Here is a 27,612-nt window from a genome sequence, read left to right as displayed (position 1 = left end):
ATGTTAATGTTGTTTTATTTACGAGCTGTTACACCTTGAGTGAATGATTGCAAAAGTGACCCTATTTTTAAACAGCATCGATCTGCTGAAGGCCTCCTTTGCACACATTTTAACTCAAAGTCATTAATGTCATCTGTTAGGAACAATTAATGTGAATAGAAAATAATTGCATCAGGGAACTAGGGACTCAGAGGATTTTGTGCATTAATATTCACATGCTGTTCGATTATATGCAGGTTTTTTTCAGTTTTGCTTGGAAGGATGGCTAAGCTTGTGCCTTTTCCTCCATGTTCACCTGTATACTAATTACTAAGGCTTTCAGTGTGCATTAAGCTTGATTTGTTTTAATTGCAGTTTCAATAAAATCCATGATTTATGTGAATGCCTTGGCCGATGACTTCAAAAGAAGAAATATCTGCAGTCCTGTCAGTCATCGGACCAACATATCATGTAACGCAGTATGGATCTGACTCACAATCCATTGAAATAAATGAAAAAGGACTTTAAAAAAAAAAAAAACATAACAAAAGGACTTTAGATGAGGCTCTTTTAATTTTGCCATTAATTCTGCAGGCTTGCAAACTGAGAGACCACATCTACCCCGTCCTCAGCATTGGGGCACCCAGCCTGAAGGAACAAGTGGTGCAGATCATGCCAGGGCGCTTGGCCAGGAGGACCCTGGGAGGGATCAAACCATGGGGACACGTGGAGGTCGTGCGAGAGGCCCATCACCCTGTCCATCCGAAAAGCCTGGGCAAAGACAGAGAAAGAACCTGCAGCCACAAACGCCTTTTTACACTGTGCAGCAGTAGGAATGGCAAGACAGTTGTCTGCAGGGCCCTGAGACATCAGTCACACAGTATTTATGCCCAGCTGCTCCCCAGCCTGCTCTCCTGGTACCCACTGCAGGAACTCATCTGCCAGAGAACAAAGCAAGTGGCTGTTCCTACAGCCCCTGTTATCTGCGTGCTGTGCTTCAGGCAGCTATGCCAGACAATCCAGCTTTTCTTAAAAAAACCCCTACTAATTATAAATTTGGGAGTAATTTTTCAAAAGTTACATATTTATCCAGGAGGTTTCTTCAGGAGCTACTATCTGTTGCAGACAGATTACGGAAAATATTTTCAATTATCATGTTCTGTATAAACATAGTTTGTCCAATATATTGTTGAATAGATTAAAATGCCACAAGCACTCGGTATCCAATATACTTTTCATTATAAATACTAATTACATCCAGGCTATGTGTTTTTTAACATCCGTGATGCCTATCGCCTAGTTATTCAGTGTGTACCTTTTAAAGTGTTATTACTAGCGTTACTGCCAGGTGTTTGTTTAAGATTTAAGCTCCCAAACTCACTGATCTAGTGACTTAGCACAAGTGTTATTCTTGACAATATTTCCAACTGTATCATTGAACCACAAGAGAATTCCACTGTTTTCAGAAGCAGGACCCACTGATATTATGAACAAGTGGTGTCTTCACGCTTTGCAGAGGAATTAATTACTTTCTCCAGTGAAACCAGTCACCTGGAAGTTACTACAGTCCAATCTTCGCATTAGAGATGATGGCTGAGATGGATGAACATCCATACTTCAAAATTTATTTTCTTAGAAAAAATATCCTAGAAATAGTACTATAGGAGTTCGACAACTGGCTCTTTCAGTCTTTCCAGCAAGGCATTTAAAATATTTCATTACTTAAATGGGAATGTATATGCACCTCAATAATGTAAACTAAATATACCCTATAAAGTCAAATGGAATTCAGCGTGCTGCTGCTCTTGTCCATATCAGATGCAAGAACAGGTTTCAGCCCAATTGGATCGGGCAGAAAACAGAAAATATTTTTGCCCAGTGATAAGACATAGCCCAGCAGAGCAGCCCGTGCACAGCTCAGAGTGATGGGGGTCCCTCCACACAGGTTCAGGGACCAGAAGGGCTGGGCTGCATGTGGGTCACACTGCGTTTGAATCGTCTTCGCTGACATTAAACAATAAGGGTCTATAAGACTATAATAACAAAGGTGAATCAGAAGACTAAAATGATTAACCGAGAAGGAAAGCGTATTCTCAGGGTGTATAATGTGATTATATTTCTGTATCAAACAAAAGATCATCGCATTGGGAATATTCCCCCCCACACAAATGGAAATAAGCTAACAGACACGTGGCCAGCACAATGACTAGCATTAACAAACAGCATAACAAAGTTTGAGATCATTAATTAAATATAGTCACACAGCACTGAAGCAAGTCATCCAATTACAAAAGAAAAATGATAAGAAAATTGTTTTTCTTTAATTTATTTTTTCTTCTCCATTTTCTAATTCAAAAATGGGGAAAACTCTACTATTTGTTAAAACAACTTATTAATGATTCATTTAAAATCAAGTAACAGATTGTGCTAACTATGTATCTTGATTCTGATTTCTTCTCAGATACACAAAATGTACTGTGTCCTTTACGGTTATTTGCAGATGATAGTCACATAACGAGATCAAGGAGTTACTGCTGCCTTGAATACTGTACAATATTAAAATCACTGTTGATGCTATCGTGATGCAACCCAACAAAAGGCAGACCAGAGCACAGAATGACCTCCACAGAAAAGATCACATTGGTTTAAATGAATGCTTAAATACGAAAGCAAAGAGTTACAACCATAAATCCAAGTCACCTGCACCATCCATTGGTACTCTATATAATGATAAGGGGAAAACAGGCAATATTTGTACATGGTGGGGAGTGTCTGGGCCCCTCTGAACCCAGGAAACCACCAGGAGCACTGGATGGCAGGACAGAAAAGCCCTATGGAATTGCAGCACGGACTGGGCCAACGTGTTTGGAAATTACCCTGTACTGAATACTGTCAGGGAAGGTGCAGACTCAAAGTTCATAGCATGTCAGCTAGACTGGAACCACGTCTCTACAGAAAGTGGGTGCTGAGAGGTACAGAGGCCAGGGCAGAGCAGAAAGGGCTCTCTTGGCTGCCTGTGGCCAGCAGCAGCAAAGCTCCTGCACCTGTGAGATGGATGCAGAAAAGGCCGTGCCCTTTGTGGCTCAATGTCAAGATTAACTCCCGTAACCTACATAAAAAATAAAAACAAAGTAATAGATAATTTAGGTGGAAACCTATTATATCAAGTGCAATAGGAAATACAATTATCTGGCAGGCAGATAACCAATCCATCAAACAGGAGGCCAGTTCCCCCGCCCCCAGCAGCATCCTTATTAAGGTTTTCTAGGAAGATACAGGAAGGCCACTGCCTGCTGCCATGAGGCAATGTCACAGAGAGACTCCTCTAACTGCTGTGCCTCTTGACTGTATCTGTGCAGAATAGCTATCAGTTCCCATCTCCTTTTTAAAATGTCTAATGGCCTGCAGCATTGCCAGAACAATTTTCAAAGAATTATGCCAAACTGTACACGGCTCTCCAATATTGGATGAGTTAATTGCTATTAAATCAATTGGCTTTGCTTCTCTCACATGAGCCAAAGTTCATCATTCGCAAGAAGGCAATTGTCTCTTTAGGTTCTAAGGGGACATTTTCATCCTGGTGCTCCATGCCAGAGCTGTAAACGTTTGTTTGGTGCATGCGGTCACCTCAAATCTTCGCTGTTATCTGGGGCATCACAAACCTGACCAGGCACACTGTGCACTGCTCTCCCGTATAACCTGAGCACTGTAATTGCACTGGCAGGGAAAACCTTTTCTGCAGCCTTCACACGGCCCATTTTTGATAATTCTCCGCACAAAGAAGATTGCCCTCAAGCCCACAGGCAGCAACACCACCTCTCCAATTCTACCCCTGTTGTATTGAATGAGTTAAGTCTTAGTAAGTCCACCAAAAACATGCAAAAAACTGAGCAACACAAAAAGAGTGCTGACATGGTGATCTCTATACAGGTGTGACAGAGGCTCATGAAAAACAAGAGCTCTTTCTAGCTGTTGTTTTTTTTTTTTTCACAATCATCTGACTTGTCTCACTTTCCTGCTCCCTTGTTCATCTTTAACTGTCGTATCCATCAGACGCAGGGTGCAGCTATGAATTAATCACATCTAATTTAATGTTTTCCCTTTGTTTTTGTTGTTTTTCCCTCCTATTAGGCTGACTTTGCTAAAAAAGCTAGAAGCCTGGTGATACAGAAGATGCTACACTTTAAATTCAAACCCAGTATTAATAATGGTTTGTCGGTTTTGCTGGCAAATCCTCCCGGCGAGTTTACTCAGACTTAACTGACAACATCCAAGACAAAGTACAAGGCTACGATATTACAAACATTTGTATGGAAGATTAGGGTGCTAAAACTACATCAGAAAATCCTGTTAACAAGGCAAATCCAGCACAAAAATAAAAACAAAGGTTTCATTCGCGTCTGCTTCACATTTTTCCAGGCTTGCTGCTCTCCATTATTATCGAGCCATCCAGAGATGGCAAAAAACAGTGAATTAGATTCCAAAGTAACTCACAAGGCTGGAAACCTATATCCTAGGGTATAAATTGGGAGGTATTAAACAGACATTTGATGCATAAACATAAATAACATAATCTCTCTGTATTCTTCAGAGAGTTTACAACATTAATGTAAGCCTAAAATTACTCCTGTTGCAAATCCCTTAGTTTTATTAATTTTTATAAACTGCTTTAAATAAAAGTTCCATTGAAATACACAAAATAATCCTCTCTGATCCTAGTTTTCATTTTATAACTCTATCAGTGTTTTCAAGCTCTGAGGCTCCACAGTGTTAGTTCTCATTTTAATAGCACTATGGTAGGAGTCTGTAAATATTGCAGTAACAATAACATGAGCTAATTTAATTTCTTAGGAAAATGTATGCATAAGTTCCCTGTGGTTTGTAATTACTGTAAAGCCAACAGTTTACATCAATGACTTGGTAATCAGCTAGTCAGAATGTAAATAATTAATGAAAGGAAGGTTTTCAACAAGCTTGCTTGTGGAAGACTCCTTGGACTATGGTGAAACAGCAGTTCTGTGAGAATACCATTGAAGAACAGTGGAGTCTCTTATTAGTGTATATTTGTGTTTTGTTTCTTATAAATTTGCTACAAAACAGTAAATGCTTTTTATAAATACCATTCTATTGATCTAATACTAATTAATATGTTAATTCCACTTTGCTAAATGAGTGCCAACATCACGTAGGTGCTATGAATTATGGGAACATCAAAGAGTGAAAGGCAGATCCTGCACATCCTGGCACTTTCTCTCGTTCCACTGCACACAAACCAAAACATTTTTTCCTAACATTTCAGCATGGTCAGAATCAGTCTAGGAAACAACTTTATACTGAACTCCCATGACACAAAAGAACTATACCATTAATCTTTTATGGCATGTCCTACACATGCTATCTATGCCTTCGCAGTAAAAAGGTGGGCTGTTTTTTATTAATTCACTGTAGTTGAGAAATGCTTTAACATGAAAATACAGTTGAAAAGTACTGATGTTTCAGTCTCACTTATATAACAGGCATTGCATTATCAATCATTATCTGATTAAATGCTGCTCACTAATTTGAACATGCTGGTAAATTGTTGATATGATAGCAGTCAGTGATATTCCTGGTAGCACTACAGAATTTCGGTCTTTGTGATTCCTAGAGTTACAGAGTCATTTTCACATTCACTTTCTGACTATGTCCCAAAATCATCTAAAGGAATTAGGCAGACCTCAGTACGATCTCGTTATTGACATTTATGTTGATCGATGTTGGCTCTTACAGAATTGGAATCTACAGATCAATTCCCTTATTAGATTCGTTCTCAGTGCTGCCATGATCATTTTATCACAGAAGCTGCTGCCATCAAATGCTGCTTTATCACTTTATAATGGGATAAGCTGAAGCTTTCCTCTGCCACATAGTTGGAAAAGAAAACTGTCTGAGCTCTAAATATTTCCTTCACAGGTTTTCAAACATATCCTTATTAACTACATATGACTATTTTAAAAGCTATTTTAAACTCAGTTTACCTAACCAATAATTTTTGCCCACAAGAAAATTCTAGTTCTCCGTATGGTAGGAAAAAAAAGGCCAATACTGGAGACTGCCCTGGATCTATTAATCACCTTCTTCCTGCTGAGCCTGCCAGTCGGATGACAGGAAAAAAAACAAGGCTAAGAATGAAGCTATAAGAGAAAAACAAAATTAGTATGATATGAACAGACAAACACACATGCAAACACTCAAAAAGCGCACAGAACAAATACATACACAAGGTTTGTCACAAGTGTTTTATCTGGTTTTGAAACTATGCAGGGCCACGGTATTTTTGTAAGAGTGGTGTTACAGCTCCTGTTGAGAGAGGAGTTCATCGCATTAATTTAAATCTCCGATAAAATAAATTAGCTTTTTTATTGCCGGCTTGAACTATGGGGCTATGATTGTTATGTATTGCTACAATATAAGTCTTAATGGCATTTTAGCCCTGTGGTGGTCAAACAGAAACCATTTCAAACCTTCTAAAGGCTATTAAAACATGTGCAGATGTCTGGAAAATTAATACTATTATCTAACTCTAACCTTTTGCCTGTGGGAAGAAAAGGAGAGAGAGGGCTCAGGGAAGATGCTTTAGATCAATACATGACAACAGAGGAGGGTAAGCACTGTTTCACATGGAAGTTCATTGGTTGCGAACTGGTGATTCAACTGAGCAGATTCATCCTTATTTGGATTTCATTGAAATCATTCATTTACTCAGAAAAATAATTTAAAAGACATAAGCATCATTTTTACAGTCCTTCCTGACTGCTGTTTCCAAGGTCCAGCAAGCTAGACACTGGAAACGTTCATTCATTTAAATGACAAGAGTACAAATTTGTCAAGGTTAATGTTGAACAAGCCATATTTTCCTTGCCCTGGTATTATGCATTTAAAAGGTTCCTCCATCCCTCCACCCTCTTTTTGTGTGTGTGTGTATGTGTAATACCATTGAAATGTCAGACAGACTGAAAGGAGTTTAAAAGTAGGAGGAGGATTTCAAGCGACACTTTTATCATTTAAAGCTTTTACACACATATTTTCTTTCCAACTCTAATGCCTTTTTTTTTTTGGCTCTGACAGAATAATTTCAAATAAGAAGAAAATGTTAAAGAAGGTTTTATTGAATACCTGGATAGAAGATACTTTATTCTATCCTTTTTCCTCAAAGTACTTACTTGAGGTATGATTTAGAAAGAATAAGTGGGCAGATTCCCAGCTGGTAAGCACTATTGGCTCCATTCCTTGTACGGAAATTAAAATAATTTTCTGCCAGATCAGGAATTGTACTATAGACTTCCCAACTTCTGCTGCTTTTCAGAAATAAAGCTTCCAGAAGGTCACAGTGCCCATGTGTTGTAGCATTTCATTCTTGAAAGTCCCAAACCTGACCACAAGGTCTCCAAATGGCAGTGCAGGTTCTGCAACATTTGTTCTGATACACAAAAATCACAGGGCTTGTGTGCAGGACAGAGAACAATTCTGTAACCTGATGGTTTGCATAAACATGTCAAATCCTGGCTTCAGACCCCTGTAATTCTACTGACCTACTCCAGAGTGGTGAGAAACCGCAAAAGGTTCTCGCAATGAGCCTGGCCTTGCAAGCTGAGAAATCTTAGTACAGCTGAAAGACAGGTGAGGTGGGAGAGCCGGTTCTGGTACCAAAAAGGAGCACGCACCATACTGGACAATACAAGGATACAAACCTGCACCACCCGTGTTCCTCTGCACCTCGCTGCTGGTGCTGCAGCCAGCAGGAATACCAAGAAATGGAAAACGAGAAATGCCAGTCGCTGCCCCTGGGGCCAAACTGTGCTCTTGCAAGGGAAGGCAGTGGCATTCGGTGACATCGAAGAGCCTGCTGTCCCACCCCGCAGCCAGTACCAGGGCAGCCTGTTCCCTGCTTACCCAGCTGGGAGCTTTCCCTCCAGCCTCCATGGCCAATCGCTGCAGCTCTTTGTGCTCAGAAGAAGTGGTACCAACACTTGATTAGGAATCTGTGCCCCTGTGAATTGATCGTTTTTTCACGGCAGATAAAAGCAGGGCTTAGGAGGTATTATAGAGGAATTTCAAAAGGGGTCAGCTCCCAGTTCGGCACCAAATAAGTAGATGGATTTTTAGAAGAGCTCAGCACAATGCCTGAACACCTGGAAGTCTGGTCCTGTGTGCATGAAGGAATTCAAGACCTAAATTAAAGGTTAATTCCGTTTTTTATTCCCCCATGAACTGGTGAATACTGGTAACAGAGCTGAGAGTATCCATATTTCTAATTATTGCCATGATCTCCTAAGGACCATTTAGTGGAATAAATACTAAAATACAGTGCTGACCTCTGATTCATGTGCACGCTTGCAGTATCTATAACCCACGACATTTGTATCTAGACCTGTGCCTGTTTCTGTTGTACAGGAAAAGTATACAAGGCTTGTTTAGAGAAAAAAACAGAATTAAGAGTAAGCAATAAGAAACTCAGAGAAAAACAGACGGAGTATTTCTGCTTTTAAAATATGACTGAATACAAAAAACTAGAATCAAAACACTGCAAAATGAAGTAGCTGATCTCTGAAACTGTATACCAGAAAGATGAACTGAAGAGTGGGTGTATATTTGACGTTTTTAAAGCACTGATATTAATTCAAGATGCCATTACTTTGGCAGTCTGGTTTCTATACTTTTAATACAGTAAGATGGAGCTTAATTCATAATGTTGAAGATGCCCTTGTAATGCACATAGGACACAGACAAATCACGGCCCATCACTGCTCCTCCCTGCACCCAGACATTGGTGAGTGACTAATGAAACACGGCTGCTCACATCCAGAGGAAGAAACGAGCACGAATGCAACCTAAAAATGCTAAAAATACAGAAAGACTCAAGTCTGTCAATATCACATTGTTAAAGATTTAATGACAAAGGTAACTTTTCCTTTTAGCTTGTCCTTATCACAAGAGATACCCAGATGGTAATTTAAGAGTTAAGGCACTAATGGACTCTTCAGTTTCACTGAGCATCAACGTGCTGATTTTATCTCACAATACAGTATTTCACATTCTCAGCGAAGTCAACAGAGATTTAGTCAATAGTGTCATGGCCTTTGGATGAGGATTTGAATCTTACCAGTATCCAAACCATCATTAAAGAAGATAGGTCATTTGGGAAACAAAGGAGATCATTAGCAAAATTCAATACTAAAAGGTGGGGTTGGTTCAGTAGCTGTTTTATGATTCATTATGAAAAACATTTTATTCTAATTACTGCTCCTTCTATGTGCAGTATCCAGAACAGTATACAAAAGTATACCACAGGAAAATTATTTTTTTCATAACAGATGGCGACAAAAAATACTTATTGAGTAATCTTAGGTGCTAAAAACCACTTAGCATAATGTTAGTTTGATTCATTTGATGGAAAGTATAATTTAAAATTACTAGCAAATTACACTGACCTGATGTAATTTGAACAGTTTAAATGTTCCCGAGTACTTATTGGCATACCTATTTTTAAGTAATAAAGCCATAATTCCATGTTGCTTCATGTCTGCAAAGTGCCACTGCACTTAAATAATAGTAATAGAAGCAGAGTTATAAAGCAAAGTATAAATGAAGTTCTATATGTATTGAGTGTAAAAACAGATGAAATTAATCCTTTATCTATTGTTATTTGTTTCATACATGCACACTTTGGCATAGTTACCCTTCATTTAAGCTTCAGTCTTAAGAAAACAAAAACGAGCTACATACTTAGCTCCATTAGTGCAATAAGAAGAAAATGACACATCTGCAATAATAATGGTTTTATTTCTCTACTGCTTAGAATTTCAATAGTTTCCCACTTTACCAGAAGAAGCAGCCCTCTAAATCTTGGAATCATTTAATTTTATGCATTCTTTTGGTACTTCATTTGGGAGATATGGAGTGTGAAATATGCACCATGATGAGAAAACAATTATGTAGCGCACCTGTATTCTTCGCATACCGTATTTAAACAGGGCTTGCAGTGGCTACTATTTTATTCCACTGTGAAATCCAAAATGAGGAGGCTTTAAAAGCTGACCTGCTGACATCAATTTACACTTCTATATGTAACACGTGTCCTGTACTTACCACACCACATACTGTGATAACATCAGACAAATCCATGCTAATTTTTGCTATCAGAATGTTTCTTTTTAGGAAGGAAACATAAATGAAGGACTCTTGACTTAAATACACCAAATACATATCAAAAAATTGTAAGCTTCCAAACTAGAAATGTATCAGACAAAAAAATGGATCTCTTGGTTACGCAAAACATAAACACAAGTAGCTCACAGAGTTCTTATAAAGTTCACAATCTAGAATAAAGCTGCCTCTAACCAGCCTCTTTACTTACACTTGAAAATTTATGCAGGGATTTACATGTTAAGTTGCTAATACAGCTTTCTAATACATTCAGCAAACAGAGCAGGCTGAAAGCATCCAAGAAGTTAAGCATTGTTATAGGTTAAATAAAATGGCATGGAATACAAAAGCCTGTCTTTTTAATGCTTACTAGAAGTTTGAAGCACGGGGCAAGTCTGGAACACAGCAGTACTATTTCATACCTTGGGACTTCTTCCTTTTTTCTGAAATCCATTCCCATACGGAACGTACACAATAATAGGAAAAACCGCAAAAAACATTCTTGTACTTAATGAGTCTGCCCCATACTTGCTTAGGGTTCCAAATGCTGTATTGGATTCCTGCCATCATGTGCATCATCACTGATAATAGAAAGCTATGCATAAAATAAAGAGAAATCTATGGTTCACCTAGTGTCAGTTGCATATTTTTCTTTGTCTAAAAAATAGGCAATAAAATCTTACTTTGGTTGTTATGGTCTGTCACATCAGTGCAGCCCCACAGTTTTCTGGACATGTGCTTACTCTGAAAAGTTGTCTTTGCTCTTCAGAACATTGCCTTTATATTTCTTCAAAACTTAGAAAATATTGCTCTCCTCAGTCAAAATCATTCATAAATACTTCACCAAAGATCATTTGTGGCTTTCCTAAAGAATATTTGCTTATTTGATTTACTGTTTTTGGTATCTCTGTAGGAATCTATTATCATTAGGATGATGGAAAAGTTTTAATATCTGAAAATTATGTATTTAAAATTCTATCAGAAAATGTCATGTTTGTGTAGATATGGAAGGCCTTTCAGTGCTTTTCTTTGGAACCTCTCAAGTACTTGGACATACGAAATTCTAGCAGCCAAGAGTAATTTTCTCTTAACAGCATTATCATTCTCATCAGAACTACATGTCTAGTGAACTTTGGTCAATATTTTCTTTTTGTTTGAGAGCAAACTGGTAAGAATTTAGGTGCTGAAATAAGGGACAACAGTCTGACAAGGGGGAGAACGAAAACACAATCTGCAGATGGGGCACACCTACCAGGTCAGTTGATCTCCCTCCCACATAATAAAATACTGTTCTCCACTGAAGCTCTTAGCTGTGCTTTGATTGCATTAGTTTCAAATGTTGTGAGGGACAATGCCCTACCTCTCTACTCATATATCATGTCACTGTCTATAACAAAAATTTTTGTGATGTTCCTTTATGAGCCTGAATTAGACTCAGATACAGCAAATCGTTTTGGCAAATCACAGAATCACAGACTGGTTGGGGTTGGAGGGACCTCTGGAGATCATCCAGTCCAACCCACCTGCTAGAGCAGGTTCACCAGAGCAGATCACACAGGAAGGTGTCCAGGTGGGTCTTGAATGTCTTCAGAAGAAATTCCACAACCTCTCTGAGCAGCCTGTTCCAGTGCTTAAAATGTTTTAAGAATGGAAATTTTATAGTTTCCACAGTCAGAAAAGAGCATGACAAGATTCCCCCATGTTACAGTCTGGTGATCTTGAGGGACAAGAAGAGCTGCCTCAGCCATTCCGCTGAAGGGACCTCTCAAAGCTTCTTAGAGGTCTACACACCATGGATGTGATTTCCATAGCTACAAGCATGAGTCCCTGTACCTAGAGATGGCCTGGAAAGACAGAGTCAGAGATTCTCAGTGCACTCCCAAAAATCTGCTTCTCTCAGAACCTCCTTCTAGAGCAGGCTGGATATCAGATATCAGCCTAATTCTTTCAAGTATTATGCTGCTGCTGTTCATGCAAAACTAAAAGTCATACGGCTTAACTTAGGGACATTAGATGGAGTTTCTTCGGAAGGGGCTATTTCCTTCTCTCATCACGGACTTTGGTCACCCATTCATCAACCAGCAGGCTCTCATGAACACTTTATTTCTCCAGTGTTTTTTTGGCACATATTGGGAGCTGCAAACAGGGTAAGTAAGAAATATGGTTGATAATACATTATGACATGTTGATGATTTAAGCTGAGATGAAATAAAGATTCGAAGCTTTGTATTTTAGTTTTCTCAGTTGTTACTGGTGAGTGAGAGCATGTCAGAAATAGAAAGCAGGTACCAGTTTACTGAGATAATGCAAGACTGGAAATAATGACATCAGCATCTTCACATCAAGAAATGCTCCTTTAACTTTTTCTTGAAAGTCTCAAATATTTTTGAGTATTCCTTACTAGATCACTATCTTGACTCCTGATACACAGCAGTGTTCCTATCATTTCTGACTGCTACAAGACTGAATGTTCTTTCTTGGGACAGGGTCTTCATGACAGTCATTGTGCATCTTTGGTAGCCTAGATCTGGAGAAAGCATTCCATCAGGGTTATGGCCTGAAATCTTTTGAGAATGGCTAATCATGTAAAAAACACCAGTAGGTGTTCTGCTGGTAACATAATTCTTGGATAAAGTTTAATGTATCAGTTTAAAATTAATGTATCTCAAACATGCTTTAAATTTATATGATTACCTTTTTGTCTGTTGATACAGCCCTTGAGATTGTTGTAACTTTCTTTTCCACTACTGCTGAAACAATTAGCAGATCCCAAATTAATTTCTCCTTCAAGCCACCAGTCCTGATACCCGAGTAAGTACATATCACTACAGACACTGTGACATCTGATCTATATTTATATGTTTACTGTGAAGTGAAGGACAGCATGTGTTCTGAAGCTAGAACTTTTCAGAAGATTTGCAGATAAGACTACCCTGACAATCTGATGGATACAAAGGAACAAATGTGAAGCAAGAGAATAAGCAGGTCAACTGCAGGAGCTTCAAAACTTCAAATACAATTTGCTGATCTTGGTCTCAAGTCTGTCTGCTCCAGGAAGAGCCCAGAGGCACAAGGCAGCACGAGTAGCTGGCTTCTGTCAGATGGAAATTATCATGCTGCTGCTCAGCATATAACCACCAGTTATTTAAATATACCTTGGACTGCTGACAAACTGTTTTCCAACAGTGTGTGATGATCTTTAGCTTTAATTTCAAACCCTCAGATACTTACTTTCTGAAATACTTAAATATTTCATACGTTTGATTGCTGTGAAGCAATGCAACTTCACTTTTAACCTTCTGCATTCAGGTATCATCATGTCTAACGATGTCTGAACCAGAGGTCAGACTCTCAGGCCAGATATTCCATCTCCTTTTGTCAGGTGTTAGGGCAATTAATTGTCCTCTTTTTCTTCCCATATATAATAATGTAATTGGTGCAATTTACCCCTTCCTGCTAAGATGTACAACTGTTTCCAGCTAAGTATGTACAGCTACACTCTCTCTCATATGTCAGGGCATAGTTGTCAGGTTATTAAAACAGCTAATATCAATGCAATTATAACAAAGCAGTTATTTAAATTGACCTTCTGAGAATTCAGTGGACTGTGCTGTGGCATTCTAGACAAAATTTTAGACATAAAATTAAACAATGTGGATGCTCCATGAGTAATAAATGGAACTAATTTAGGCAGAGAAACACAAGGAGAAAATTAATGCTTCAAGAGTCCTCCCTGCTTTGTTCTAGAACTGGCAAAGTAGAATTTTTATGATGGAAATAAAATGGCAATGAAAATATAGTTTAGGATCAGAGATATTGTAAATCTTATGATTAGAAATATTATTTTATACTTTACCAACTATGAGAATTTTATTACTTATTTAATCAAATAAATCAACTCAATAAATGTTGCTACTTGTCACTTTTTAGAACATTTCACTGAAGGCTCCCTGCATGCTTTATAAAAGACCTGTGACAGTTTTCATCCATGGGAAGAATTCAACTAACAAACATATTGAATTTATGTGAACAGAGATACATTATAAAAACAAATCACTGCAATATCTATCAGAAGGCAAACCCCGACTCCTGTTATCTTCCGTAACTTTATACAAGTCATCATTGTTGTAAAAGAAGCATATGTAATATCAGAATTAGGTTCAATGTCATTAGTTATTCTTTTTTAGGCAGGACTGGAAAAATAAGTCTAGCTATAACAGAAGGAAAAGGTCTTTGAAAACATCTGTGTCTCAAGATTGAGCAGCCTATACCTGATTAAAGCTGAAACAAGTATGTGAGACAACCCAGCTAAGAAGCTGTAATTTGGTGATTTTAGTAGTTTGAAGTTTCTTTGAAGAAAACACTGAATCATTTCAAAAAATAAGGCAAAGAGAGAAATACAGTGATACTGACATTCACATTTTAAAATATTTCATAGATGCTATACATAGCCATAGGCAAAGCAGAAGTGTTAAGTTTCATCTAAGGCTTCTTACTCCTACTCTTGTATCCTCTCTTTAGATTTATCTTATCCCTTCAGCAACATTGTGTATATCATATAATCACAGACTGGTTGGGGTTGAAGGGACCTCTGGAGATCACCCAGTCCAACCCACCTGCTAAAGCAGGTTCACCAGAGCAGATCACACAGGAAGGTGTCCAGGTGGGTTTGAATGTCTCCAGAGAAGGAGATCCACAGCCTCTCTGGGCAGTCTGTTCAGGGCTCTGGCACCTCAAACTAAAGAAGTTTCTCCTCATATTCAGATGGAACCTCCTGTGCTTCAGTCTGTGCCCATTGCGCCTCATCCTATTGTTCAGCATCACTGAAGAGTCCAGTCCTTCTGACATCCACCCTTGAGATATTTATAAACATTGATGAGATCCCCTCTCAGCTTCTCTTCTCCAGACCCAGCTCTCTCAGTCTCTCTTCATTAGAAAGATGCTCCAGACCCCTCATTATCTTCATATTCTACCACTTGACTCCTTCCAATAGTTCCTTGTCCTTCTTGAACTGGGGAGCCCAGAACTGGACACAGAACTCCAGATGCAGCCTCACCAGGGCAGAGTAGAGGAGGAGGAACAACCTCCCTCGACCTGCTGGTCACACTCTTATTAATGCACCCCAGGATACCATTTGTCTTCTTGGCTATAAGGGCACATTGCTGGCTCATGGCCAACCTGTTGTCAACCAGAACTCCCAAGTCCTTCTCTGCAGAGCTGCTTTCCAGCAGGCCCATCCCTGACCTGTACTGGTGCCTGGGGTTATTCCTCCCCAGGTGCTGGACCCTACACTTGCCCTTGTTGAACTTCATCAGCTTCTTCCCTGGCCAGTCCTCTAGCATGTCCAGGTCTCGCTGAATGGCAGCACAGCCTTCTGGTGTGTCAGCCCTTCCTCCCAGTCCGAGATCATCAGCAAACTTGCTGAGGGTGCACTCAGCCTCTTCTTCCAGGTCACTGGTGAACAGGTTGAACAAAACCGGACCCAGTACTGACCCCTGGGGAACCCCACTAACCACAGGCGTGCAGCCAGACTCTGCACCGTTGATCACGACCCTCTGAGCTCGGCCATCCAGCCAGTTCATGACCCATCTCACCATGGACTCATCCAGCCTGCTCTTCCTGAGCTTGCCTGTGGGGATGTTGTGAGAGACGGTGTCAAAAGCCTTGCTGAAGTTAACGTAGACAACATCCACTGCTCTCCCCAGATCACCCCCACAAATTCCCCTCTTCACTTACAAGCAGTTCCTCTCTACCAGATTTTAAATCTTCAGTCTTTTATTCCCAACTATTTCTCCCATTGCCAGACGGAACACCAGGCGGTTCACTAATATGGAGTTCCTGGTTTTCTTTTCCCAAACCTCTCTTGCTATGGCAGGTGGAATTTCATCTCCTTTTAGCAACTACATTAATTGAGGAAAATGAAGGCTGTTTACGCAGAAGTTACGCCTCTGTGCTAGTTTTTAATTAAAACTATTGCTTTTTCTCAGATGGTGCTGAGACAGAAACACTTTTCCAAGGCTTCCTCCATTTAAGAAGAGAGATGGCATGCAAAAAAAAATAATTTAAAAATACATGATCAGGCCGCTCTTTATGTATCTACCCTGATACCGGCTCTGTAAAGTACATCCTTCAGCTAAAAAGAATATCCCCAGAAAGACAGGATAGTTCTACAATACGAAAGAGGTGATACACACATACACACACAAAAAGCTTGAGTTATCTCTTTCTGCTCTTCACATTTTGCATCAGCATTACTTAATCTTTTCATGACAGAAACGACATATCCTCTGTGTCATTCGCCCTACAAGCAGTAAGCACAACAGGATTTCTTGTAGCAAAGAACTTACATGGTAATATACATAATCACATGCCTCAAGAAAACATGCATATTTCTTTTAAAATTCTATTAGGCCCCTCGATTTCATGAGTACTTAAACTTCTTGTAAATGCACACAAATGTAATACTTCCAACAACAGTTTTACAGTGAAAGATTCCTGAAGCAGTCACAAAAACCTTACTACATTATGGATTTATTTTTTTTTTTTTTTAATTGTTAACAATCAGTTTTTCTTTTGATCTGTATGAGAAGCATGGGGAAAAACAACCCAGTGCAACTGGTATGGTATACAGGCCATTATTCTGCAGTCCAATTTAGAACACTGTACCAAATCTGTCATTTAAAAAAATATGAATGATCTGATTTCTAAGAAGACATGTGAATCATGGATTGTCTGCTTAAAATCAAATATACAAAAAATAGGCTAATAGTGATTTTTTTTAAAGAAATCTATGTTTCTCTCTAAATCTAAGATGTCACGAATGATTATGGTTTACAAATAAGTTTACTCTTTAATAGAAGAGTCTTCTAATGTCAATTACAGAATAATTTGATGGCAATATACAATCAAATCACAGAAGCCGATATGCAGCAAAAGTAACTAATACTGTTTATTTTTAGGTTATATCCTCTTCTGCAGCATTCTTTAAGATTATTAATTGTACTGTGTGAATACTCAGAGGATGAGATCAGCATGTAAATAATATTGAACGGTCTTGTATCAGACAGCATAGGAAAGGTGAAATCAACGCGTGTGTCGTTGCATCCCCCCCATCCCCGTGAGCAGTATTTGCCCATTCACTTCTATTAGGGTCATGATTTAACAAGAATGTCCTTAATCACGTATTTAGTACTCTGCTGCAGAATCACAGATTTAAACAAATATTTAGCTACTGCTGTAAATCTGGGATGCATGCATTTCCAATAACACATAATCCAAACTGTGCTTCAATTCTATGCAGGCACACAACAGTATTTGCTTAATTTCAGGCCTAAGGAAATACCCTTTTCAGATTTTACGTCTCAGACTGCAAGATCACAGACAGCACATCATTTATTCAAGTCTGGAATACAGTTAGAGGATAATAAATCTTGGAAGCTTACAAATTTACTGAGTTTTTTTGGTTTGGTTTGGGGTTTTTTTTGGTCAAAAAATGACATATGAAGTGTTTGAAGAGATGTTCTTCATTTTCTGACGTACACTGCATCTTGTTCTCTGTTTTCCTCCCCAGGGGGGTTAAAATCTGTGGATAGCAAGAGCAGGGACATCACAGCAAATTTTGCTGCTGTCTGGGAGACCTGGTCTTTGTGAATCATCTCAATTCTTCTTCGTCAGCCAATAAAGACAAAGCAAGTGAAAAACGGGGAAAAATCTATACACATTAGTCCCTGCCAAACTGTGCAGGAACAATGATGTAAAATAGTTTGAATCCCTCAGGAAAACATGCTAGATCATTTGGTTCTTTCTTCCACTTGATGCAGGTTCATCTCTTTGAACTTTTTTCACAGCAGTGACATAATCCAGTTTCAAGGATCTCAAGTCAAAGCACTGATCCCACTTTTCAGATGCTATCTAAAGTTTCTATAACATTCCCAGAATAACCTGGCTTTATTGTTGCCACACAAGGAACTGGGAAGAAGAGCCATATCTGTAATAAAGGATGTGCAGTGTATGACTTAACCCTATACTAACATAGACTAGAGTCAGACACAAGAAGGGAAAGGGAAGGGGAAAGGGAAGGAGAAGGGGAAGGGGAAAGAAAAAAGGGCAGGGCCAACCAACAAACCAGGAAGAAGGAGCAGGTGATGTAACTGTCAAAAATAGAAGATGTGAGCAATAAAGGTCCATGCTGTGGTAGATGTGTCAGAAACTCTAACTGGATAAAGAAAAATCAGTCCTACACAGCAGTCAATGAAGGATGTACAAACAGGAAAGCAAGCAGGGGGCAAGGAAAAAGAGATCAGAAGACACAATGTCCCGACCTAGCAACACCTAAATCAACACAAAATCAAGAGACGGAACAAGAACCTGAGGATAACGTGAGAACCCAGATCCCTGTGGTGGTGACCTGGCACCACTCTGCCTGTGTGTTAGAGCTACACAGTAAGCACAGCTATTTGCCCTCCCCGTGGAGATTCCCCTGCTGTTGAGCACCAGCGGGTGAGTAGACCATGTCTCCTCGGTGAACAGCCCAAGCTGTTGAGAGTTACCAGCCCTCAGTTGTGGAGGAACAGCGCAAGGGCCAAATTGTACTTGGAGATACAGATGCTCAGCATCAGAGGATTTAAATAACACACACATATAACATTACTTACCTGACATGACCCAAATTTCTCCTCCAAAATGAACAAATTTTTCTTTAATAAGATATATTGCTAAAAGCAGAATTTGCCTTATTATTAGAAACCTGTGTGAAGTTTTAATTAGCCCTCATTTACTCTTCTCCCAGCTCATAGTTAGATTTGTTGGAATATCTACAAAGCAATTCTACTTCTACAAAAGAATGACAAAGCGATGCATTCATTCACAATTATGGACTTCGCCAAATGGAAAGGGATACTGAAACATATTATTCCAGAATGGCAAAGGAGTGGGAGATGGGTCAATTGGTTTCTCAGCTATGTCCTCCCATAAAACACTGGAAAAAATAATCACTCTAAGCCTGTGAAGATGTACTTAAGTCCTTGTAACACATGTGGCAAAAGTTAAATAAATGGGCTGTCTTCTCACAGGAAATTACACTGTTCACCATCAAGCAGAATGTTAAGGAATCTGAGCTTCTCCCCTGCAGAGGGATAATGAACCCATATCATTCCATTTATCATAGTGAAGAAGCACCTAAAAAAGTAAGTTTCTCTGCGGGTGTGCTCCTTTCTCCACATTTGCACATAATATGTAGTCATAGCTCATTGGCACACAGTTTAGGTATCAATGGTATCAGATTATAGATAATGGATATTCTTCTAATATATTAAATCTATCAACTGTCATTTCCCTCTTATTGACATAAACTTAAAAAGAAGAAAAATATTTTATAATTGTGAGAAATATAAAGCTCATAGCTTGCTTTCTGCAAAGGCCATTTCGTACCTGAAGAAGGAGGTCAGAAGCTGGTTTGACTCTCTGCTGGAAGAGCACACTCAGTGTTCGATTCTGTTGTTCCAAATCAAAAACTCTCGTTTTCAGCTTTATGCATTCCTCCCTCAGATCCTGCAGCAGAAGGGAAAACAGAAAGATTAGAAGCAGGTAACAGAAGCACTTTAAAAGCCCTGATAATGTCAGATACTAAGAAGAAACACATACACAACTTTTAAAATAGTGCCAACTTTTAAAATGTGTCACTTCATTTTCTCTGGTTGTTTGATCATCACAGGATAACATTAAAAAAAATCTTGCAATGAGAATGAGTTTCATTTTGCAGCTGACACAAAGTAGAAAGCGGCAATTAAGACATGGATATTGTAATAAGCATAAGCTAAGGAAAAAGCATCAGCTATACCAAACTAGAAAGAAGTTCAGTGTGATACTGAGCCTTCAAGGTACTCTTCTCAAGTCTCATTCCCTCCTTGCATTTTCTGGAATAACCAAGTCAGCATTGTTGGTTGGCATACTGTGGATGCTCTGGATCTTCCCTGCCACTGCTGAGCTGGCCGGGCCATGGTCAGATGTTGCTGCACCAGACACATGTGGTTCCATGATCCTGTCTGACATTTCCAACATGAGGCACCAAAAAGCCTTTAAATGGGCCATTAGAAGCAGAGGTGGAGTGTAAAAACAACTGCATCTTAGGGCACAGGACATTACAATCAAAACTAAAATATGCAAGTCTTTTAGCTGAGGCTGAGACAGGTTCATCATGAACAAGACATTAATGGCTTTCAGATACAGCATCTATCTATCTATCTATCTATCTATCTATCTATCTATCTATCCATCTATCTATCTATCTTCAATGTAAAACCTTCTCCTTGCCACTCAAAGGAATGCAGGATTCTATCAGAAAAAGGATTTTGGAGAGAAAGCAGAATCTGACATTCAGAGTTTCAGCATAATTTGTGCAGTTGACCATTTTGAGGTGTGAGAGCTTCATAAATCAGGAAGATAGGTCTCCCAGTAAATGTTACATCTAGAAATAATAAGCTACAGCCATATCTAGCTTTATTATTAAAAAAAAAAATCTCAAAAATACTTTCCCATATTCCTTTCAATTTAGGCCAGTTGCTGCCCTGTGGTATTGCCTGGCTGATATTACTTTCCACCATATGAAGGTGGAGAAACAGGCCTCTGGATCCCCATATGCTGCACTGTCAATACCATTATCAACATGATGGTTTAGCCTTATGAGACAATTTAGAGGAGGAAACTGTAGTCAGATGTGGCTTAAATTCTTGCCTACAGTTGCTCTAGTCTCAACTGTAAGCAGCACTGCGGTTAGAAGAAAATATGTCCATCTTGAGACTTTCAGAAAATTCTAAACATCTTTTTATGCATGTGTGTCCTGATTTTGTCAAAAACAAGACCAGTTTCTCTTTTAGTGAATTTTTCTTTCAGCTAAGCTCTTCTAAGTAACTGCACTTTTCTGAAGTTGGTTACATATTTTTGTAAACAGACACAGCAATGGAATGCAAGGTTGCGGATAAGGATGCACGTCCCATAAGTGAGAGAAGCAAGGAGGAGCGAACTGAACAGGTGACTAAAACTGACCAATTAAGTATTCTATCCCATTCACGTGATACTTCATATAAAAATGAGCGATCACGAGGATCTTGCTGTCTTCGACTATGGTCAGCATCTGGAGAGGACCCTGTCAGCCGTCCCTGCAATCTGAGGCCTAGTGACAGATCCTCCATCCTTGAATCCAGTTCCGGTTTCCTGCAGAGTCCAGCCCAGGGTTTCCGGGTGCCTGCTCTGCAGCTGTTGGAGCAATGCTGAACTTTGCTGAGGAATTCAAGATGGGTTTTGTATCTTTTGTATTATTTTATCTATTTTATTAGTAGCATTAGTAAAACATCTTAAACTTTTTCCAACTTAGAAGTCCTCTCTCTCTTTGCCCTTCTATTGCCTTTCCTTACTGGGGAGGGGGGGCTAAGGGAGGGGGGAAGTGAGGGGGTTAACAAAGCATCCACCACAGTTTATTGTCGCCCTGCAATGAAATGGTGACAATGTAGTATGTATCAGATGTTATACTACTGGATGAATTCAGTTACTTTCTCTTGACAGTTTCTTAATATTTGTTTTAGGTGGCTGTCAAATGGCTGTTCAAGTAAAATTACCAGAGCCTTCCAACATTACCCTCAAAAAATCTCGAGTTTGATGTTTCGTAAAGCCTTAAAGCTTTGATTTCTGTGAGTGAGACCTCTGATCTCTGGTCTTAAGGCAATCTCTGTTAGGAAACTGCAAGCATCAAGACCCATCATTATCTGCCTTTCACAAATAATCAGAGAATTTAAAAGAGCCTTAGCTGTTAAAAGTGTTTAACATTTCAACACCACTAAGTGCACTGAAAGGGAAAAATGATTCACAGAAACTGACAAAGTTGAAAAAATTAAATCTTAGCAATGCCTCTGCTCAAAACCTTCCTATCTTACAGTTTTAAAACCATAAGATTTATGTTCCAAACTTCAGACTTTCTGTGAAAAGTGAAATGTAAGGTACTGGATTACCCACCCCGATGCTATAAACTGTGCCAAAGGTAAAGCTACACATAGTCCAGAGGAGAAATGAGGCATATTAAGGTACCAGTATTCTGGTAAAATAAAGGCTGAGTTTTAAAAGTTGAAGCCCTAAAATTACCAATTAATACAACTACCAAATGTCTGAAGCACATAATTCCTCTCCTGTGGGCAAAACGACCAGCTATTAAGATAGCAATCTCCCAAATATCTAAGGTACTCCTGCGGTCTCACTATAGTAATCTCAAAGCATGTCTCTAGTCTCACATTTTCTCTTCAGTATGAGAATCATCCTTTTCCAAAGCAGCACACAACGCCCTCATCAGAGGTTCCAGAAATATGCTGCTCTTCATCTGAACATACTTCTTCCGTTTCAACACTTAATTCTCTCCAGTTCCTAGCACTCTTATTATCTCATGTGATGTGAGAAGTGTTTGGGTGGAAGGAGAAAGGATGGATGCTTCCAGTAAGTATCAGAGTATACTGGTCTGTCTCAAATCATATTGTTGCTTTTCTGACTTAGATTTCCCAGAGGTAAATTTTTCTATTAGTAAGTGGTAGAAAATCCATATAATTTTGCTACACAGAATTGTGAAATTTTGCTGTGTGGTTAATTCAGCACAAATCTCAATTTAATGAAAAAAAAAGCCTCTCATATTAGAAAAATTCTATATGTATTGTAACAAATTATATACTTGAAAAATGCACATTTAAGACTGTAATTCCATTTCAAGGTTTCAGTGACATTGATAAATCACTCAAGCTTTGCTCACTCAATTTGTGTCACCGGAATCTCCCAGTGGAATCACGGTCTTTCCACATACTGGTGAGTACACAGTGCTTTATTCATTACATTACAGCATGTACTTGATTTAAACAAAAATTAGTCCTTGAGGGACAATTCCAAATTCACAGCAAAGCCTACGCAGTGTGCGTTACTGTAGAAAATCACTCTTCTCCATTTTCTGAGAGCTCTCAGCTTTTCTTCATGTCTCACTCTGCCCCAGAGGTGTGTTATCTCACTGTCGCACAACTTGCTCTGTCTCACTGCTTGGCTGCATGACGCTAGATTTATCTGTTTACTAGTTACTGTTTGGATTCCAGTATCTACCTATTTGGGACTGAAGAGCCCAACTTCCACTTTATTGTATGTCATTGTGTTCCTGTCTTTTCTTATAAAAGGACTTGTATGAATGGTGTCAGGAGCACTGTAACAGTTAATAATCATTAGCATTTAGAAGAGTACCCTCTTTCCTCTTTCTATGGATATTAAATTAGCTGTTATTACTCAGTAATAGGTAAGCAGCTGTTAAATACCATCAATACCAAGTAAATCACTTTATTAAATGTATTAAAATCTGTTTTTATTGTATCCGTATGAACTCCTTGGTTCCTCTGGGTTTGGGAGGATTCATTACTGGAAAGTATGTAGTCATCAAAATGTCTGGTGCCTTCGCAAAGGGACTCAGGAAGCTCCTTTCTTCATTTGGAAACAACCATAATATTCCCAAACTAGAGATTAATATATTGAGATTAGCCCTCTGGTAAATATTTAATCACATACGGTTTTATGTTACAAAATGTGGATGAGGTTTTTGTGTGCATTAATATGAGAGAATACCTGCATTTCTATTTAAGCTGTACTGAAACACAGATTTGGGATTTTTTTTTTTTTCTTTTAAATAGATGAAGTTATGTTTCTAAAAGTTGTTCCAGCAATAGCTCTGCAGATTGGTGATACACAGACCATACAGCATATGTGTACACAGAGTACAGGAAGAGTAATACAGCACCGATAGCAACAGTGCAAGCTTCCCCATATGTTGCGGTTTGCACAAATCACCTCCAAGCTACAGTACTTCCAACTGTTGCAAGGCAATATCCCCCTTCTCGAGTAAAAGGTTTGCTGTGCATCAAAAAAACATGGGATTGAACAATGATACTTTCAACCCTAACCTGTGCTAACAGCTGCGAGGCTGTTTTGTGGCCAAGGCTGTCGGGTGAAGAGATTTAGGGAACGTTATTACTTTTGGATTCCTGATGCAAGCTTGGGCCACAGGAATACGTTATCTGTATACCAGGCAGCTGCACCCTCCAGAGCCTTGTACTGCTCACCTACAGGTCACCTGGACATCTCTACCTTCAGGGCAGGATACCCATGAGCGGACTTAAGGGGGTCAGAACATCTCCCTGTGCAACTTTTCATCTATCCAGAACGTCATAAAATTGATTCACAAAAATTCTGCCCAGTAAGGAGATGAGAAGGGTATCCAACCTTCTTCCTGATGTGCAGATGGCCAAACGCAACCTTCTGCACCTATTTACCATTCACTGAGGTGCAGAGGGCTGTGGGTGAGGATGTTTGCCTACCCTGCTGTTCAGGGCACACTCCCCACTTTTAGGAGTTTATTTGGCAGAGTTCAAGGTCATCGTGTTCATGCCTGAGCCCCACAGCAGTGCCCGTGCAGCTATGCCTGCACTCAACCTCCCGCCTCCTTGACCCCGAGCTGTGTCCTGACACCCTGGCTTGGCTCGGACCTACCTCCTCCCCACGGACTGGCCCAGTGGCCACAGGACAGAGCTGGACCCTGATTGCTGCCTGCAGGCCTGACACCTGGAGCTCAGCGTCCTGCCTGCCCTGCTGTCACCCACCATCCCTGCTCTCCCCCTTTGGGGGGTGTTCTGAATGATGTCCTGTTGTTCTAATTGATGTCCAGCCAGTCCTCAAAACCTAGTCCAGTACTTTTGTTATATCTGTATCTATAAAGCTTTTGGTGTGAGGCAGAGATTTCTGATTATCTTGGTGTTTCTTGCTGCATTTTAAGACCATTATTTCTTGTCCTGTCATTCAGTGTAGACAAGACACTTTATATTCTTTGTTGCACTATCTGTGCTAAAAGACTGTATTTATGTCTCTTTCAGACTCATCTTTTTAAAGCTAAATGATCCAAAGTATTTTAATAATGCCACATTCATCAAGTGGTCTAGAACTCAGAAAGGATCATTTCACGAATATTGAAGGATTCACAGCTTATTATTACAGATCTGTATATTTTTTTTGCCTTCCTCCCCAACTCCCCTCAACAAAATGAATCACGTTCAACTCAAAGACCACTGTTTTGTAGAATTGTCCTACCAGTTATTCCCTCTCTGGGCAGCTGATTATTTCTGCTTATGTATTATCCTGCTCTTCTCTCTGTTCAATTTCATCTTACTTTTTTTTTCAGATCATTTCTTCTTTTAGCAAGCCAATTTTCAATTATACTCTTCCCACTAGGTTCTATCTGAAACAACCATATTTCATATCCAACGATGTGGAGTGTGAACTGAAACTTGATGTGATCCAGAACAGACTTTTCTAGAAGCCATAGTGGATCTGTTCATTCTGCCAGGTTTGCAGCCACCCTACAAGAATTCTGTCTGCGCTGTGCTTCTCTTGCTTATCCAGAATGGAGCAGCAGGACATGGAGCCTTCTCTTTGACGCAGAGCAGCACACACCCACACCAGGGAGTCTTTCCTTCCACAGCATGTGATTGTGCCAGCTACTGACACGCACTGTCATTTATCTGGTTTACGTTCCACAGGAACGGACTGTGGGAGTGACATAACTCACTATGGACAGGGAATGGAAAAATCACCATCTGGAGGAAGGATTTGCAGTTGCCACTGTCTCAATAGAGGTAAGCGATGAAAAATGGGTATGGATCCTATACGATTAAGCCTTAAAGATGTACAGTCTCACAGATTTTATTCACTTGGGTAAAAAAAAAGTATACTATATATGAACAATGAACATCTGCAAGCTTTAAGTTATACCACAATGCCCAACTACAACTTACCTTTTGAGTAAGTAGAGCCTGAACAACCTGATTGGCTACCTGGAATAAATAAATAAAATAGATTAAGTATGTTATAATGTGTGTTTACACATAACAATACCTTATTTTGAGGCTTTACACTCCACTTGTTATCTACAACCACCACCAATTTATTTATTCTTATTTTCATTATTTACTAGTATTTTCACCAGATAATACTAATACGAACACATGAGTGTACATTAACTACTTCTGTCCTAGTCATCATTATAAAGAAACGTGTATCGTACCAATTGCAGTGTGACATGACAAACATTTGGTTAACTTCTGTCATCTCTTCTTTGCACCAGATTAAAATGTCCCAGTCCTATACGCAGCTGGTGTGCATCAGCATGGATTGAGTGCATTCACTAGAGCTGATTTTTACCAGCCGAGGATGGAGTGCTGACTGTTTTCATGAAGTTTAATTGTTTCTTGATTCAATATTGACAAAATGGTACATCTATCATGACAAGCAGAAACCATAAAGTGCCACAGAAAATTAAAGTACCTACTGTCATCAGAATGTGGCTGGAAGGCATTCACACCACATAGCATAATTGACTTGAACGAGATTACACACCATTGATTAGTAGAACTATATATTCAACAGGGAATTTTCAAAGTTATTTATTTCATACATCCTTTCTAATTTATACTTACCAGCAGGCATAGGGGCAGGGCAGGGGAAGAAGGAGGGTCAGAAAGAGGGACTGAGATTAGATTTTCTGTTGATGATATCTAACTCGTTTGTTATGTTTCTAATGTAATTTAAAATTATCTATGCATATATTACCAAACAATGTGTTTCCCTGTATTTTTGCTCTTGTATCTAGGCAGAGCAACCAGAGATGTCACTCTGTTGAAAAGATACAGTATTTATGATTTCTGGTTTGGTTTTGGGCTTTCAAAATTACAGTAAAGCACACGCAGTTATCACCCAATCTGCATTTATTCTTCTTACTCTTGGAAAATTCAAGAAAAAACCCCACACCACTGATGTGAACTGAGTTGTGAGGAAAGAGTTGAAATGAATTGACTTCTGTAAATCAGTTCTGTCAGATCCAAAAGTTACATTTGATTCACACTCTCATAAAATTGCTCAGTATCAATTTTTTTCTCCAAACTGGTCCTTAACTTAAGGAAGTCCATGGAACAATGGCCCCATAAAATAGCTCTATACATGATTTAACGGAAGACACAGACTAATATTAGAACAGTAACAACCATCAGTAGTAAATATGTTACGGTTTTGGAAAACCATGTGCTTTGCTCTACAGGCTTTCAGGATCCACATCCGACAGTGTTCCTTCTGGCATGTACTTCTAACATCTGTTTGCTCTACCTGAAAATTGGACAAACCATACTAAATACATTAATTCTTTACTTTCTGACATGGAGTTACTTTACCAAGGAAGAGCTAAAAGGTTCTTTGAAGTATGTACTAGTCACTCACAACAGAATAGCCTACAAAATTACTCCTATAACTTTATATATTGCACAGAGGAGTGTAAATGGCATAATCTTCCAAATGGGAAAAAACCTGAACTTGACAATGCATATGTGACAAATCTTCCAG

General features: G+C 39.2%; 1 protein-coding gene across 4 annotated transcripts in view; it reads right to left on the bottom strand.

The window, feature by feature from the left end:
* The window catches only part of NCKAP5 (NCK associated protein 5), a 374,621-nt gene that overhangs the window by 64,241 nt on the left and 282,768 nt on the right, over nt 1-27,612 (bottom strand). For all 4 annotated transcript variants that reach the window (XM_071810787.1, XM_065840878.2, XM_065840881.2 and 1 more), the window contains 2 exons: nt 26,016-26,054; nt 19,594-19,713 (listed from right to left, as the gene is read on the bottom strand). In XM_071810787.1, the coding sequence (XP_071666888.1) occupies nt 19,594-19,713; nt 26,016-26,054 (159 nt within the window). The remainder of the gene's footprint in view (nt 1-19,593; nt 19,714-26,015; nt 26,055-27,612) is intronic.

The sequence above is a fragment of the Patagioenas fasciata genome, chromosome 7 (genome assembly GCF_037038585.1).
Source record: "Patagioenas fasciata isolate bPatFas1 chromosome 7, bPatFas1.hap1, whole genome shotgun sequence".
Classification (NCBI taxonomy): Eukaryota; Metazoa; Chordata; class Aves; order Columbiformes; family Columbidae; genus Patagioenas; species Patagioenas fasciata.
The sequence above is the reverse complement of the archived record's forward strand: the minus strand, read 5'-3'. Positions and strand labels throughout refer to the sequence as shown.